Source organism: Hibiscus syriacus, unplaced genomic scaffold, assembly GCF_006381635.1.
Source record: "Hibiscus syriacus cultivar Baekdansim isolate YM2019G1 unplaced genomic scaffold, ASM638163v2 tig00112215_pilon, whole genome shotgun sequence".
NCBI lineage: Eukaryota > Viridiplantae > Streptophyta > Magnoliopsida > Malvales > Malvaceae > Hibiscus > Hibiscus syriacus.
The window spans coordinates 1,115,543-1,133,857 of record NW_024063268.1 but is presented as its reverse complement, the minus strand read 5'-3'; the positions used below and the strand labels follow the sequence as shown (position 1 = coordinate 1,133,857).

Genomic DNA, 18,315 nt, shown 5'->3' with positions numbered 1-18,315 from the left:
ATATAGAAATTTACAGATTGCTCGCCAAGAGTGGCAGCGATAGAATTCAAACTTGACATTATATGCTCAAATTTCTCAGTCCCGACCACTTATACCAACCCTCTCGTTGGCATAATTATCCTTTTTATAACCAAACTAAAAATTATTATAAAAATTTAATTTAATTTTAGTTATAATTTTTTATTTTTTAAATAAATTAATAAGTATATGAATTAATATTTTAAATCATAAAAACTAATAATATGATATTACTTTTAATGATGTTTTTATCAAAATAAATTAATTCAATAGTTAAAATAGAATAGAAATAATAAATTGATGACTACCAGTGTAGTTTACCCTTACAAATAACAATAGAAAAATTTAAAAAGAAAGGAATCATTAGTTTGAAAATCACGGACCAATAGTAATGAAACAATATTGGCCGTCGATTAAAAGCCAACATACAATTGCAGCCATCGGATTCCATTGCGATTTTAAAACGGTAAATACGGTTCAATCGAGGAAAAGAAAAGGAAATTGGATTTTACTTTATAGGTTGTTTAAAAAATGCAAAATTAAGAAGACAGCCTTTGAAAGCAAACTGCTGTTTCTTGTTCTCGTTTCTGGGTTCTTGTTCTTTGTCTATCTCTTGGGTTTCCATGGGGGATATTGTTTCTTTTTGATGATTAATTAACAAGAGAACTAAAAGACGAATTCAAAGATAGATAAATATCTGAATTGGGAGGCAAAAGGCGTGAATTTAAAGAAGTTTTTTTTTTTGTATGAAGATAGTGGTTGAGAAATGAAGAGTGATTTTCCATTTTCAGAAGCTAATAAATGTTTGTTGAACATTCTTGTCAAATAAGGTGATTTACTTACTTTGGAAATATCTTCATTTATTACTGTTGTTTTAAAGCTAAACTCATTAAATTTTCCATTTCGCAGAGAATTTTCCGTGTGGTGGATTGCCCCTGAAACAATAATTGCTGCTTGGTAAAAAAGGAAAGCAAACCCAGTTTGGAGTATTCAAACAAGTTTCACTTGCTAAAAAGAAGAATTTTTCTTTGGTTTTTTTTTTTTGGATTTTGGGTTATTATCAGAGATGCAAGAACCAAGCATCGATACAGATAAGTTGAGTTACGAAATCTTTTCGATACTGGAAAGCAAATTTTTGTTTGGGTACGACGACAATCAGAAGCTATGGGTTCCCAAACCCATCTCTCCGCTGGTTTCCGAACCAAACGTTGAACCGATGGTTCAACTGGGTGACGATAATTCCTTGTCAGCTATCAAGAACCAGAGGGGTAAAATCTGTATTTTGAGTATCGATAGCGGCGGCATGAGAGGAATTCTTAGTGGTAAAGCGTTGGCGTATCTCGAAAAAGCCTTGAAATCCAAGTCGGGTGATCCCAACGCTCGAATCGCCGATTATTTCGATGTCGCCGCCGGTTCTGGCGTCGGTGGTATCTTCACCACCATGCTTTTCGCTACCAGAGATAACAGCCAACCGATTTTCACCGCCGATGAGACTTGTCGGTTCCTCGCTGATAACGGGAAGAGGATATACCGGTCCGGGTCGAGTAGAAACGGAGGTATTATAAAGAAGATTTTGAAAAACGGCTCGACCGGTTCGTGTTCGAACGGTTTGGATAAGGCCATGAAGGAGTTGTTCACGGCGGACGGAAGGAGATTGACGTTGAAAGATACTCTGAAGCCGGTTTTGATTCCGTGTTATGACCTTTCAAGTACGGCTCCGTTTTTGTTTTCCCGGGCTGACGCTTTGGAGACTGATAGTTTTGATTTCCCATTGTGGGAGGTTTGCCGGGCAACGTCGGCTGAACCGGGTTTATCTGAACCGGTTTTGATGCAGTCCGTCGACAGTCAAACCAAGTGCGTGGCGGTGGACGGTGGGTTGGCAATGAGCAACCCGACCGTTGCAGCAATCACACATGTTTTGCATAATAAACAAGAGTTTCCCTTCGTTAGAGGGGTTGAGGATTTGTTAGTGCTTTCATTAGGGGCCGGCCAGCTACTTGAGGTTAGCTATGAATATGAGCAAGTCAAGAATTGGAAGCTCAAGGAATGGGCTAAACCGATGGCTCGGATATCCGCAGATGGTTCTGTCGACTCGGTCGATCAGGCTGTTGCGATGGCCTTCCGACACTGCAGAAGCAGTAATTACGTAAGGATTCAGGTATGGACTTTCATGGACACTCAACATGTTTGATGTTTTGTTATGTTAAAGTTAAGTATATGATGTTTGATGATAGAATGCAGACAATTGGAACAGTTGGTATTGTTTTGAGCAAGTTCTGTTGTTTGTCATTGGCAAAATGCCAAAGGGACAATGAAAGACAGGCTGGTGGGAATTAAGGGTTTTGTCTTTTGCACATTGGAATTGTTGGGTCAGTGATGATTTGGGGTTTAACCTTTTTTGTTGAGGGCAAGAAGCTCTTGCATACATATCTTTGCCTAGTTTTGAACCATGGGTAAAATCGGTATGCTATAACAGGGATTTAAACTGCGGTTGCGTTACGTTTATTACGATTGGGTGCTATTATAGTCGTGAAATAACAATTTCGGACAGCATCACTACCGCTAATCGGACAGTGGATCGCTATTTAAATCCCTGAATATGAGCTCTTTGGATTAAAGTTCCATGGTGACTCTTTCATTTTGGGGCTTTGTAAAGGTTTTTGATGTGGCAAAATTGTACAAACAAGACCAGTTCACGGTGCTTGCTTCTACTTCTTTTGTTCAAAATGGTCAGTTCTTTGATTGTTTTGGTCAGAAAAAAAAACCTTCACATATTTCAATTGGTTTGGTTTACCATGGGGAATGTTTTTATGAGTTTTAGAGGAACAACTTCCACTTGTTGCGTTGGGGGATATGTTGCATTGTTTATTTAGGTAAAGGGTGTGGGGCATTGCTCATTGAGTAGAGCAAAACACAATTTAAAAAAAAAAAAAACAAACATGTCACTCATTATTCATCATAAGTTGGCTCCCCCAGTACTATATCCGATAATTTCTTTTAATATAAGTATCGGAATCTAATGTTTATTTAGATACTTGTATTCGTATAAAATACTCAATTCTGAGTAACACGTCATTTTCACCTAAAGGAGCATTGAGTTTTTGTGTGGGTGTGTGTGTTTCAATTATGTCTTTTAGCGTAAAATACATGTACCTACCATTAAACCAAATATTTGTGTGCTGTAGTATTTATTTACATGTTGCTCTATTCCTACCTTAATATGTTAGTACAACTTAGGTTATGTATTTTGATGAACCTAATACAAGAGTTTAAATGCCAAAATGGACTCCATGATAAGTAACTGGAAGCAAGGATGGATCGAGAAGTTGTTGGGGCGGCCGCCTCCTAAAAATTTAAAATTCTTATATAATTTAGATGTTTTCTTTGTATTTTCTATTGATGTTTTTAACCATTAAAATTTTATAAGTTTGTCTCTTTAACATAAAATTATGTGCCCGTTTCTGACGAGAAGAATACTTTTCTTATTTTAATTTGCTTCATTATAGCCTTAATTTACTTTTTATTTAGATATATACTGAACACATATACTTGAGGAATAAAAAGTATGGAGGCCAAGTTATTCATTTATTTATATTGCAATGAATATTGGGTCATAGTCAGCGATGGACTTGGCGGAGGTGGGTCACCTCTGAAAATTTTAAATATTTATATATTTTATTTATTTTTTCTATCGATAATCTGTTTGAAAATATAATAATCTTTTTCATCTTTAAAATCTTATAAATTAGTCTGTTAATATAAAATCTTACAGGCAAATGGATCGAGTGTAGGCAGGTGTGGGGCTAATGTAGATACAGACCCCAGCCCCAGCAATGTGAAGATGCTGATAGGCATAGCAGAGGAAATGCTGAAGCAGAGAAACGTAGAATCAGTGTTGTTTGGGGGTAAAAGGATTGGTGAGGAAAGTAATATGGAGAAATTAGATTGGTTTGCAGGTGAACTTGTATTGGAACATCAGAGGAGGAGCTTCAGAATTGCTCCCACTGTTGCTTTCAAGCAACCCACCCCTAAGCTCAACTAGATTTCTCCCAACCACCACACTTTCTATCATCAAGGTATGCCTTTTCCTTTCAAGTTTCATTTAATCATTTGGTCAAAGGAAGTATCATTTAATGGAAATGATGAAATAGACACATGTATTATCTTTTGTTATAAGGAAGTTACTGATACTTTTAATGTTATAAAGTTGTGAAAAGTTTTAGATAGTTTTTTAACTCATCAAGTGGTTTCGGTAGTAAAAAAAATATTTTTTAAAGATTTTGGGTTCTGGAAGGTGTGTACGTATCGTCAATTGATTAAAAAATTTCTGAATATATATTATTTTGTAATCACCGAAAATTTTAGAAATTTTTTTCTTTCCTTTAATGATTTTTTTCTTGACAAGTGTCATAAGTCAGCTAGAATGACCTATTTGACCCATTACTCTTTTTTCATCCCCTTGACATGTCTCTTTCAACTGAGATTTAAAACCCAAACTTCACACCTAACAACAAATCATCCCATTTATGTGGCATGCATCGGTTCAATTCATAGGTGGAACAGGGCCCATACTTGAACTTTTTTATTCAAAGCTGAGAAAAGTCTGTCCGTAGTCCGGAAAAAGGGTTTCTCTTTTGAATTGGGTTCATGTCATGTTTGACAATCAATATTCTTTAGCCTTCTAACCCCCTTTTTTTCGTGGACCTAATTTACTTAGCCAACAACCTTTTTTGCTTTTTCTTTTCTATAACTAGAGTTCGATTTATTAATTGATTAATTCGAATCAGATGTTTTACGGGTTCAATATGGAGGTGACCCTTCATCCTAGTTTGTTCTGTTTGCAAATATTAAGAATCGAACCTCTGACATTACTTAAATAATCTAGTATCTTGTCATATTATATTAATATATTCATATCTAATATTCACATTGAAATCCAAGAGAATCATGTGTAGGTTCAATCGGGTTCCTGTTCTCTTTTTAGTCCATTTCTAACAGTAAAATTTGTTTTGGAATGCAGGATGAAAAGAAAAGGCATAGCATCTTTAACTTGAAGTGAGGATGAGTAATAAAAGGAGAGTCCAAGCCATGGAATTGAATTTATAAAAAAGAAGAAGAAAAACATTAAAAAGAGTTTGAAAGATGATAGTGGAATACTTTGTCTACAAGAAGACAAGGCATGATGTTGTCCGCTCATCGGCAAACCAATCAAAAAGAAACCGAAGCTTCGAACAATTCTTAAAAGCTGTTGGGGTCAAAGAACTAGAATCGATGTATGTGTGAATGTGATTCTTTTTAGAAACAAATTTTCTAAAAAGGAAAAGAAATTGTGTGGAAAACCCTATATATTCCTTACATTTCTTTTCTTCATCAACTATTGTATATTCTCAAGAGAACAAAATTGAAGTTCTTTATTAGTTCTTGTCATTTACATGCAAGTCTAAACAGGGACTAACGCATGCATTTATGTTGGGATGAATTTGAACTTATAAAAATACAAAGGGGATGTATTTGAATTTATAAAATTTTATGGGGTGAAAAAAATTTCAATAGAAAATATATTAAAAAATCTAAAATATATGGTAATTTAAAATTTTAGCAAGTGACTGCCCCTATTCGTTCCTTAGGTCCATCCTTGAGTATATATGATTTTATGTTAGAGAATGAAATTATAAAATTTTAAGGATTAAAATATATTATTAATAAAAAATACTTAAATTATTTGAGAATTTTAGATACCGTTTGATTTTAGAAAATATATGTTATTTTCATGGAAAATAGAAAATATTGAAGAAAACTTGTTTGGTTGTAAAATTAGAAAATAATTTCTGGAAAATGAAAAATAAGTGAAAATATGAACACAAAAAAAGATGTTTTCACTATTTTCATTAAAATTATTTTGGAAATTCAAAAAATAAGAAAATATTATAGTTAGGGTTTTAACTTAACTTACACATATTTAAATCATTATAACAATAATTTTTTTTAATTTAATGGTATCTTAAAACCCCAAACTTTTGTAAAAAAGTTAATATGGCCACTAAACTTTTTTTTTATACTCAATGTAATCCTTAAATTAATTTATTTTTATAATTTAATTTTGTAATATTTTTATAGTTAATTTATTGAATATCTTAATACTTTGTTTATATTTTATATTTTTCATTTAAATAAATTTTTTATTTTTTAAAATTTAATAAGTCCTTCAACTTTATAAAATTATCAATTAAATTCATTTACCACATCATCGTCCATCGAGTATTGTCACATCAATATTATAGATTGTCAATTTTGTGGATTGTCATGTAAGCGTCGTGACAAATAACGTTTAATTTTTTTTGTTCAAAGGGTCAGATTATTTTTTTTTTCTAAACTTAACGATCACATTTGGTTAAAAAAAATCAGAGATTGCACTAATTATTTTTCTAAAAGTTTGAGGGTCTCAGTTCACTAAACATATTTTTTATATTAATGACACTTTTGAGTGCTATTACTTAAAGAAATATTTTTTTGTAATTTTAAAAATTAAATTAATATCTAATATGCATTAACATTATATTCTTATTTTAAACTAAAACTAAAATAAATTTTGTGTTATTGAATTTTATCAACTTTATTATTTTATATTTGTATAACTCATATATTAAATTTATGTAATGATTTTTAATAATTATAACTATCTTTTTATTTTTATTTTTATTATTATTACAATGACTCCCCGCTATTCACGGCTCCTTCAAATCTCCTTTCTGCGGAGCCAATTCCATGGAAGTCTTCTCCACTGTACTCTTTTTGTTTAAATGTTGATTGTGGTGTCTCATCTTCAACTGGACTTGCTTACGTTGGCGGCCTTATCTGAGACAGCGTAGGTCGCTGGATTATGGGGTTTAACAAAACTGTTGGCTTTGCACAAACTCTTATTACAGAACTTTGGGCGATTCTCACAGGTCTTCGTTTTGCTTGGGACAATGGCATCACGAACTTGCAGATTCAATCCGATAGTATGGACGCTCTTAAGCTCATCCAAGATCCCCATGCTTCTTCAAGCTCAATTCCCCTTGTCCGTTCTATCAGCTAACTGATGGGAACGATCGGCAGGTTACCTTCAACTGGGTGCCGCGGGAAGCAAACAAACCTGCCAATTTGCTGGCCAAACTTGCTGATGACTCTCGAACTAGCATGACCGTTGTCCAGACTGCTCCTGCTGTTTTACTTTGCTGGAAAGAGATGTACTCGGTCCCCCATACCTCAAGGCTAAACATTAGTTTGTTCTCTTTCTTCATTAAAAAAAAAATAGATATCAGACATATTTTTAATGGCTAAACTCTCGAGATAACGTTCTCGAATAAATTAATTCACGAGATTAATGCACCCTGTAATTTTGAATCCGAGGCCCGATCTTCCTCAAATAAGCTGAGTCGGCGTAGATCTAAGTAACAAGGTCTCAACTTTTACCTTTTTTCGTCGCGTCTTCTCGGCTTCCGACATTCTCTTCTTCGATGATGCTCCTCTGCACCCTTGCCATTGATATATGTTTATTTGTTTTTCTTTTCAAACTTTGCTTGCTTGTTTTTTGTGTTTTGGTTGTATGGCCGAATAGTGTTTAGGTATTTTGGTTGTTTATGCTTGGACTTGACTTGTTCACTAGGCTTATTCATATGTTTTTGTTATGTCTTGCTTGGTTTCACCAGAAGCTTTTTATAGCCTCGATTCTAGTTGTTTTTGAGTCCCGATCGGGAGGGGATTCGTGGGTTACTCGCTCTGATTTTTTTGTGCGTCGTTGGGTGGGGTTTTAGGGATGGTTCAGTCCCAACCTTCGGTCGGTTATTGGCACGTTGTTGCTATTTCGATTACCTGTTCAAGGGCCGAGAGATTCGGCCAGTTCTCGAGTTGTTCGGGTACGTGACTCCACACGCACTCCCTGTGCGACCCCTTTGGCTTTATATGAAACCCTAGTTTAGAATTTTGGGCTGGGTCAGGCCCACCTAACCGGGTTTGCTGAGTCAGGCTTACCCGATTGGGCTTCTTGTTGGGCCTCTACTGGACTTTATTGGACCTAAAAAATAAAAAACATAAAAAAATAAAAATAAAGGAATAAAAAAATAAAAAATAAGTATACTATAATATATTTTAAAACTGATATTATATATATTTCGAAAAACATTTTCAAAACCTAAATATTATATATAGTTTGCAACATGTTTTCTAAAATATATATTATATATATTTTCGAAAAATGTTTTCAAAACTATATATAATATATATTTTTTAAAAATGTTTTTAAAACTATATATTATATATTTTGTTCAAAAATGTTTTCAAAACTATATATTATATATATTATGTATATATTAAATAGAACCTCGGACGAAAATGAGTGACTACAGCTGCCCCTCTTAGCCCATTATCGTGCAACGAAAATAGGGAAAAAACAAAAAGATGCAAATTTTCGTTTGGTGCATATAGGCTTGGAAATAAGCATGCTCATGTGAGAGTTGACTTCTGATCTTGAAATCCAACTTAAGGTTGCTGTTGAATTTTTATCAACTACCCTCCGCTGTGGAGTTGAGATTCGAAGAAGAGGACGACTCCCTATTATTGAGCCATACTGTGGGTGACTCCGGAGTTGTCTTTGAACATGATATTCTTCGTTCTGAAGTTGAAATCGTAGTTCGAAATTTGAATCAGAAAGTAGTTTCCTGTTACCAAATCATAGTCAACCATGGCCTTCTTCTCGGTTTAAAGACCTCGGTTTGAAAACTTGACTAGAAAGTAGTTCATTGATGCTACCATGAGGTTGATATGCCTTCAAGTTGAGTGGAATCGAACTTGAAAGTCTCCGTTGACAGACAACTTTTCTCGACTTAAGCTTTGCTATAAATTCGGCTGAGAGATAGTTCCTTGTTGCTAAATCGCAACCAACCTAGGTCTTCTTCTTGACTTAAAAACCTCGGTTTAAAGTTCAACCGGTAAGTAGTTCCTCGCAGCTACCATGCGGTTGATATGCCCTCAAGCAGAATAGAATCAAACTCGAAATTTTGCGTTGATAGATAGTCCTTCTCGCCTTGAGCTATACTGTAAATTGTTCCTCTAAATGAAAGATGGCTCCCCTTTACGGGTCTAAGCCAGTAATAATTCTTTAGATGACTCCCCTTCATGGGAAAGTCAAGTGAGACGACTCCCCTTCACAGTTTAATTCAACCTTGATTCTTCAGATGACTCCCTTCGCTGGAAAGCCAAGTGGTATATTCTGTCAGTCGGATATCATTCTTCGTGGAGTTGAAATCTGGCTTGAAACTTTAAGTGGAAACTAGCCATTCATCGTTGAGTTAAGCTGAACTGAACCCATTCTGAATTGGCTCTCGAACCCGTCTGAATTGGCTCTCAAACCTTATTTAAAGTTGATTCAAAGATCTGTCGATCTTTCTATAGGTCAAGTTGGTTGAGTTGTACCTCCTTACCACTAAGTTAAGCAACCATCATCGATTTTTTGATGACACTTTTGAATTGAGTATCCTTCGTCGTAAGGATGAAACTTGACTCTAAAGCTACAAAAAATATGTATGCGAAAATGATAAATGTGAAGCTCTTAAGTATGTCTAAGATGTATACACAATGAATTAGTTTTTGTTTTATTTCTCGGATTGAGTTTCATTCTTTGTATGCTAGTATTGTCCTTGGAATCGATCATGCCCCAGTATTAACGGCTTCATGGAAAATATCTGACACTTGCTCATTTGTTAGCTCAATCCAGTGATATTGCCCTCTTGAATGTATGGGTCAATTTTAATTCAGAGATTCTTAAGCACTCTTTTAGGCTTTGTTTACTCGAGGGAGTAAGACTCTTCTGCATTTCGATTGATGATCAATTACTGGAATTGGTTGAATCATCATCGTAGTTGACACATCAATATTTAGCGAAAGGCTTCCTTACGTGGCTTGAAAGCTCAAATGGAAACTTCTACAGCCAAGGCTATCTTTACCAGCGTCCATGAAATTATTCTGATTGCCATGGAAAAAGACTGACAAACAAGAAGGCATGCTACCTTGAAATTATATAAAGAATCCTCTGTGCTTCTTGCAGAGTGTTTTGGCAACAAATCTTGTCTTAAACGTCGTCGAGTTATAAGCGACTTGCTTTCTTTCTTTCACGCTCATTTGGGTTGTCATTATCATCAGGGTTTGCATTCATGTTATTTCTCTTTCGTATAACATCCTCAAGTACAACAGTAAACTCATGCTTCAGGAGGGACCCGATTATCGTCTTCAGGGCTAAACTCTTTCTAGCCAATTCATTACTGTAGGTCTCTTTGCACCTTATTGGATACCCATCTTCATCGTAAAGAAAGACATTGTACTGGATAAAGCAACCATCTGTATTACTCATACTCACTTTCACAACGTCAAGCTCTATCTTGGTAGGAACCACGTCAGGAGGCACGAGTGGTAGAAAGAGAAGAGATTGGAAACCTGGAGATGTCCCACATCGTCTCAAGTCCTTCAACCAATTTTTCAAGAAACTATGTCTTGTCTGAGATATATTTCCCTTTTTTAAAAATGGTTTGGTATAAAAATGTTGTCAGAGCAATTGAAGCAAAGTATCAGTTCACTGAATATCAAATAAATGAATCATACAAGTTGTTTTCTAAGGTTATAACCCTTTGACAAGTATCAAGATCCATGTGTGATATGGGAAGGCAATGCGATTTGGTTTTGAATTTCATGATTTTCAAATATGATGTAAACAAAATAGCGTAATTGATGCATTCCACTATAAGGCCCTTTAGAGAGCATTTCTACTTCAGTTTCAGGAATCTTTCATTTGTTCAAGTTCCGTAGATTCCTTAAGAAGGGATAGCACCGAAATTTGATCTAAAAACAAAACCCCTGAGTGCTTTTGTGTAGTCAACTATAACAAATGTTTCCTGACTCCCTTAGTCCATATTTCATCGAAATTTAATTTTAAATCCACTTTTATTTTAGGCCTTATTATATTTCTTTAAATTATACTTTGTTAAACTCGATGTCATCATTTTAGATTTTGCTGAGAGATTCATCTCGACACATAGAAACTAGTGTCATGATCTGAATGTACTCGTATTCATAAAGTTAGGGAACATAACATTGCCCATTACTTTAGTGGAATACCCTTAATTAAAGGATTCAGGTGTTAGAAAGTCTTCAACTTGACAAACTCAAACGAAACTCACTTCATAAAGCTCGTACATTACCACCATAACTGCTTCAGACATTACCTCCAAAGATTAACAGCCTATTACTTTCAGCAGAGTGCCACCAACTTTTTTAAAATTATTGTTCATTAATATCACATGAATTCTTCGATTTTGAGATTTCCTAACTTTGCTAAGAAGAATCTGTTATAGTTTGAGTGTTAGTGAAAATCAGAAAACTTCATCTTTTTAGCTAAATCCCTAAGCAACTGATCTAAGCCAAATTTGTCTATTCCATCATTCCGTTATATATCGTCACGGAACATCCTAAACTTGATCTTGCAATGTCCTGCATCGGAGATGCCCCATCTTGTCTGCTTGCATACTTGTACGAGTGAGATAATATTTTTCTTTTTCTGGTAAAAGTTATGGATCTTGTGTTTTTTTAAAGGAAATTTATCTCGGTATATGTAAAACAGCTATAACATCATTTCTCAAAATGTGCATTTCATTATACTTGATATTCACTGATTTTCAAACAATTCTCTTTTATTCAAAGAAATGTCATTTTTTTTAAAAAAAGAAAAAAGTTCAAGCATATAAAAGATAAATTCAAACAAGACATCATTTCATAGGTAATACAACTCTGTGGTAATAGTGATGACCTCCTCTTGTCTCATCCTAAGATACCTCGTTCCTCGATTGCAACATTCACTTTTTCAAACCCATCTCCAGTTGCACAAACATCTATTTCGGGAGTGTCCTTTCTTTCATCTTAAAATTCCAACTCTTTTTTGTCCATCATTAGCTGGATCAAGGTTCTAATTTTGATACATTTTTGTACATCATGCCCTTCTTCATTGTGGTAACAACAGTTATTACCACCTTCATGTTTCGATGTATCAGAATAGGGTACAAGAAACCCTACTTTCACCATCTGTCTCCATCCCAGGCTAGGGGAGACGTTATTTCAGTAACACTTGTTTTGACTCTCTTGTTCCTTTCCTCAACAATTGCATTAACTTCGTATTCTTGGTGATTAGGCAAAGGGTTCTATGCAACATTCGATGCCCCTGAGTTGTTGAAATGGATCCAATTCTTATTTTGTATTCTCTGCATGATCCTTTTGAATATGAGGCAGTTCTTGATAGTCTTCCCTAGAACACCACTATGATATTCACAATGGGCATTCTCATCATACCACCTGGGGTATGGGGGCCTCATAGGTTCTACTGGGTATGGTGACACTACATGAGTGTCAAAGAGTTATTGGTAAAGTTCTTTGTAAGTCATGGGAATAAAATAGAAATATTCCTTTTCTCTTTCTTTCCTGGGTTCCCATGAATCTTGTCTAGAAGTACCTGACGGTACAATTACAGTTGATTTTGGCTTGGAGATTGTAACATGTTTGTTGTTGTTAGTGTTGGTGTTGTTGACCTCTCCATCCCTCTTCTTCATAGGAGGTTTCTTACTAGCCTCCGCTCCCTCGATCTTACCTTTCTTTATAGCCATTTCTATCATTTCCCCGGCCATAACCAAATCAGTAAACTTTCCAGATGTGATTGCAACCATGTGCTTGAAGTAAGGAGCCTTCAGTGTTTGCACAAAGTGCTTCCTGGCTTCCTTATCATCCAAGGATGGATGAACTTGCACAGCTAAATCCCTTTATCTCAGTGCATATTGTCTAAAACTTTCGTTATGCTTTTTCTCTATACTCTGCAGCATAACTCGATATGGTCTCATATCATTTACATATTTGTATTGTTCCAAGAATGACTTGGCCAAATCCTTCCAAGTCTTGATATGAGATCGGTTTAGTTGGTTGTACCACCGGATGGCTGAACAAGACAGACTCTCCTAGAAGCAGTGAATCAGGAGTTGGTCGTTCTCTACGTATCCTGTCATTTTTCAACATAGCATGGTAATATGGGCTGACGGGCAGCAATTCCCATCGAACTTCTCAAACTCCTCAAACTCCGGGGATTTGAATTTGGGAGGAAGAACCAAATCTGTGACTAAACTTAGTTCCACGGCATCGACTCCATAGTAGTCATGATCTCCTTTAACCGCCTTCATTTGCTCTTTCATTTGCTTGATTTTCTCTTCCATCTTCTTTGCCTTGTCTTCTTCATCAAAATCTGGTATATGGTAATAATCCGGATTATTCACAGGGTTGGATACAGAAGTATATACTTTGACAGCAGACGATGCCTTTGTTTTTGCAGCGGATGAGTCCCCTTGAAGTCCTGGTAAGATTCGAGGTGGAACAACCATTTGCGGAGTAGGTGGCATAGTTACCCCTTCAGATGTCCCTGACCTAGATGCACTTGCTTGATTCAGGCCATCTAATTTTGCAACAATTTGATTAACCAAAGACTCTTGGCTTTTGCTGATGAACTCCAGAGTTTATTATGTTTTGATGAGATATTTTCTGTTAATTAATGTGAATGTAAATAAATGAAGAAAAACAACAAATGCAAAATATGTATAAATGTATGATGCATGAAATGCTCAAGGCATTGATCCAAAAACACATCTGTTATTATAAATAATCTTTATTAGGACAAAAGTGTTATATCTTAATAGACAAAAACATCTTAAAGGTATATTCTGACTAAGTCCTTTAGACCCCAAACAACTTCTAACAGGTTGACCAGTCTTCTTCCTTCATCTGTCACCGGTTGAATACCCTATCGGACCACTCCGGCTTCTCTTGCCAAACCATGCAAGTGACGAGTTTCATTCTATATTAGCTCTAAGAAGTCTTGAATAACTACATCTTTTGCTTTTACTTTTGCTAAGCCTGTTCCCTAATAGAAACACCATTAGAGCCCTCCATCAAAAGGAACTATCTAAAGTTCACTTGCTTGTTTCTTGAATTTATCAACAATGGCCTCCAATTCAGCTATCGTTTTGTCATCCTGTTCTTGTCGTCTTTGAAGGGACCTCTCCAGGTCAGTAACATTTTTCTCATCTACCCCTGTAACCTTTGCCAACCCATTTTTGAAAAGTTGACTTTTGATGTGCTTGGTGTAAACCCGATCCATTCTGATTCCTTCACAATACAGCAAAGTGGTATACTCTTCGATTGTGGGTACCATGTCTTCTTGATTAAATTTGAAACAACCATACCCCAGATTCTAGAATTGTACTAAGGTTCAAATTAGGGACTCATCAATCTTGACATAGAGTCGAAGTGCGATATTACCATACCGCTGGCAGAATTTCCGTTTCCAAATGCTTCGCAGTTCTTGAACATTCTTTTTCTTAAGGATGAAAGAAGCCTAACTAACTAGATCCGACACATAGTTGCCTTGCAAACTGTCTCCCTTTTCCTTTTGAGTCTTTTCTGACCATAGCCAGACCTCTGCATTTTTCACCTCTTGCATTACAACCCCTTTATCCATTAATACAAACTATTTATGTTTAACGAACAAATTTTTGTGGATCAACACCTCTTTTGAATGATGTAAATGATAAAAAAATAAAATGAAAGGAAACAAAAATGAAAGGAAAAAAGTTAGTGAGATAAAGATAATAATCAAAATAAAAAAATCCTACCCCACATGATATGTACCCCGCATGCTTATTATTCCTACCCGGAACTGATCTTTATCACGTATGCTAATTTTTGAGCAAATCCTAACCGCATATTTTCTAGTTTGCATGCTTTGAACAGAAAGTAAAACATGAAATATTTCAAACATCCTAGGTTTTGAAATGGAGTTTCAGAGTGGGCTCTAACCCCTATAGTCTCCCGGATTAGGTTCTAAAGAAGGGTACCCAAGTTCTCCTTGTTGGTGCCCCTTGGGTTTGCCACACCCTCAATCCTAAGCCCATTACAAGCTTATGTGGACCAAGTTAAACTCGAGATGATATATTCCCTTATGTCTATACGGAGAATAAATTCACACGAAGGCGTTGCTTTCAGCTCCATTTAAAAAGATTTGGAGCTCGGGTATAGAGCATGAGATGAAAATGTTAAGAAGATGAAATCATTGAAATAAAACGTCAGTACAACTATTTATTTGAAAAATAATCAAAGATAAGTAATAAGGATCGAATAAATAAATTAAAATTTAAACTTATAATTTTCGCTTAAAAAGACAACCGGAAATTAATTTTAGCCTGACTCACTTACCTGTCCCCAGTAGAGCCGCTAAGCTATCGCAACCGTCCTTCGGGTGGGCCCGTAATTGGGCTTCGACTTAAAGAAAAACGTTAGAGCCACCACCGATTATTTGTTTTTTTTTTGTAAAAAAATATTTGGTTGATCGGACACCATCTTACATGATATGCATTTTACCATAAATGTGTCCAATTCGGGAGTCGGTTACAATCAAGGAAGGATTAGCACCCTTGAACTTCCCTTTCGGTACCATTTTAATTTCTCGGTTCTCTTAATTGAGAAAATTAAAATTAAAATTAAAATTTAAAGACTCGATTCGAATTACTTACTTTTGATCGATTGAAATTACCTCTAAAAAGGTCAAGAAAAATGTTATATTGTGAAATAAAACATTTAGTAAATAAAGGAGAAAAACAAAAAGGGTTAGATTAAAAAATAAGAAAATAAAAAAGTTAAAATAAAAAAAACAAACAAATAAATAAAAGAGGATCAAATTAAAATAAATTGAAATTTATGGATTGAATTAATACTAAAAATGAGCTGCAAGAGAAAAAAACAAAAGTTAGGGGATTAAATCGCGAAATATAATAAACATAAAGAATGATTCAATCGAATTAATTAAAAATTCAGAGGCAAAATCGCAACAGGTGACCAAGTTTAATTACGCATCAAAAGTATAAGGACTGCGAAAGTAATTTAAAAATCTCATAATTACACATCGATCCCCTATAAGTACCGCCCCAAAACTCAAAAACAATGATCATTTCTCATTTCTTCTTCCCCCAAACCAAATTCTCTCTTCTCTAACTCCTCTCAACTCAAATCGATCCCGATGGCTGGCCACCACCTAGTGGCCAACGATCGTCGCTCCGACCACCGTTGCCGGTGACCGAAAAAAAACCAAACTACCCTAAAATGATCTCCCCGACCCCATAATCATGAATCCGAGGCCCGATCGTCCTCAAATAAGCCGAGTCAACGTAGATCTAAGTAACAAGGTATTGACTTTTACCTTTTTTCATCGCGTCTTCTCGGTTTCCAACGTTATCTTCTTCGACGATGCTCCTCTGCACCCTTACCGTTGATATATGTTTATTTGTTTTTCTTTTCGAACATTGCTTGCTTGTTTTTTGTGTTTTGGTTGTATGGCCAAAGAGTGTTTGGGTATTTTGGTGATTTATGCTTGGACTTTACTTGCTGTTCACTAGGCTTCTTCGTATGTATTTGATGTGTCTTGCTTGGCTTCGTCGGAGGCTTTTTATAGCTTCGACTCTGGCTGTTTTTTAGTCTCGATCGGGAGGAGATTCATGGGTTACTCACTCTGATTTTTTCGTGCGTTGTTAGCTGGGGTTTTAGGGATGGATCAGTCCCAATCTTCAGTCGTAGTTGGCACGTTGTTGCTGTTTTGATTCCATGTTGAAGGGCCGAGAGATTCGACCTGTTCTCAAGTTGTTCGGGCGCATGACTCCACGCGCGCTCCCTGTGCGGCGTCTTTGGCTTGATACGAAACCCTAGTTTGGACTTTTGGGATGGGTCAGGCCCACCTAACCAGGTTTGTTGGGTCAGGCTTATCCGATTCGGCTTCTTGCTGGGCCTCTGCTAGACATTATTGGACCTAAAAAAATAAAAAATATAAAAATAAAGGAATAAAAAAATAAGTATACTATAATATATTTTAAAACTGATATTATATATATTTTGAAAAACATTTTCGAAACCCAAATATTATATATAGTTTCCAACATGTTTTCTAAAATATATATTATATATATTTTCCAAAAATGTTTTTAAAACCATATTTTATATATATTTTTTAAAAATATTTTCAAAACTATATATTATATATATTTTCGAAAAATGTTTTCAAAACTATATATATATATATATATATATATATATATATATATATATATATATAAATTTTCAAAAATGTTTTTAAAACTATTTATAACTTTTTTTCAAAAATGTTTTCAAACTATATATCATATATATTTTCATAAAACTTTTTCAAAACTATATATTATATACATTTTTTAAAAATATTTTCAAAACTATATATTATATATATTATATATATATATTAAATAGAACTCCGGACGAAAATGAGTGACTATATTATTAAATATGAAAATGCTTATATTTTAGTATTACTTTCGACTTCTTTTTCAAATTGTCACGTTAATATATTGTATTTGATATATTTTGACAAATTTACATATTAATATCGCATTTATATTAATTTTTCCTTCATATTAATTATTTTGACTTTTTTCAAATTGACATGTTAATATCTTCTTTTTCAAATGTATATTCTCAAGAAAAAAAGTGGATTATTTCTCGTGATTAAAACTTACAAGTACAAATGGATTGAAGAGACAGTTGAGGACCATCGTCTCATTAAAAAAATTCAAAATTTTATATATTTTAATTTTTTTAATATTTTAATTTTATTAAAATATTAAAAATTCATCTTCTAAAATATTATAAATCCATAATTTAATATGAATCTTACTACATCCTTAAATATAAACCGAGAAGTTCTTTACCGGTTAAGGTCATTTATGTATTTATTAGATATAACAATACTTATATTTTACTATTATTTTCTACTTCTTTATCTAATTGACGTATTAATATCTTGGATTTGACATATTTTGATAAATTTATATATTAATACCGTGTTTAAATTATTTCTTTTTTCATATTTTGCTTCAATTTTATTATCTTTTTGTCACAACCAGTCATTCGGAGAGAAACCGGCTAACTACCACAATGAGAATTTTTTTAAAAGATTTTTAAAGAAAACATGAGAGTCACCACCAATTATTTTTAAGGTGCGTTTGGAACACCTAAAAATGAGTAATTTTAATAAAAAATCTATTTTTATCAAAAATATCAAATTTTGATTTGTGAAATCAGAAATCGGGTTTGAGAGTCAGTTATGCGTAAGGAAGGTTTAGCACCTTACAACGTCCAAAAATTGGTACTTAGTTGATT

The 18,315-nt window shown here is 34.4% G+C and overlaps 1 protein-coding gene across 1 annotated transcript; it reads left to right on the top strand.

The window, feature by feature from the left end:
* The first annotated feature begins 1,056 nt into the window (after positions 1-1,056).
* LOC120175811 (patatin-like protein 6) lies at positions 1,057-5,129 on the top strand. Its single transcript, XM_039182365.1, has 3 exons — positions 1,057-2,176; positions 3,791-4,094; positions 5,039-5,129. Exons 1-2 carry the CDS (start codon positions 1,085-1,087, stop codon positions 4,058-4,060), a joined length of 1,362 nt encoding a protein of 453 aa, XP_039038296.1. The 5' UTR covers positions 1,057-1,084; the 3' UTR covers positions 4,061-4,094; positions 5,039-5,129.
* Positions 5,130-18,315: the final 13,186 nt, after the last annotated feature.

What these genes read in the sequence shown, in the direction of transcription:
- LOC120175811 (XM_039182365.1), top strand. Translation starts at nt 1,085, where the DNA reads ATGCAAGAACCAAGCATCGATACAGATAAGTTGAGTTACGAAATCTTT. An exon ending in GTAATTACGTAAGGATTCAG is followed by an intron (nt 2,177 to 3,790) that starts GTATGGACTTTC and finishes AAAATCTTACAG; the next exon opens with GCAAATGGATCGAGTGTAGG.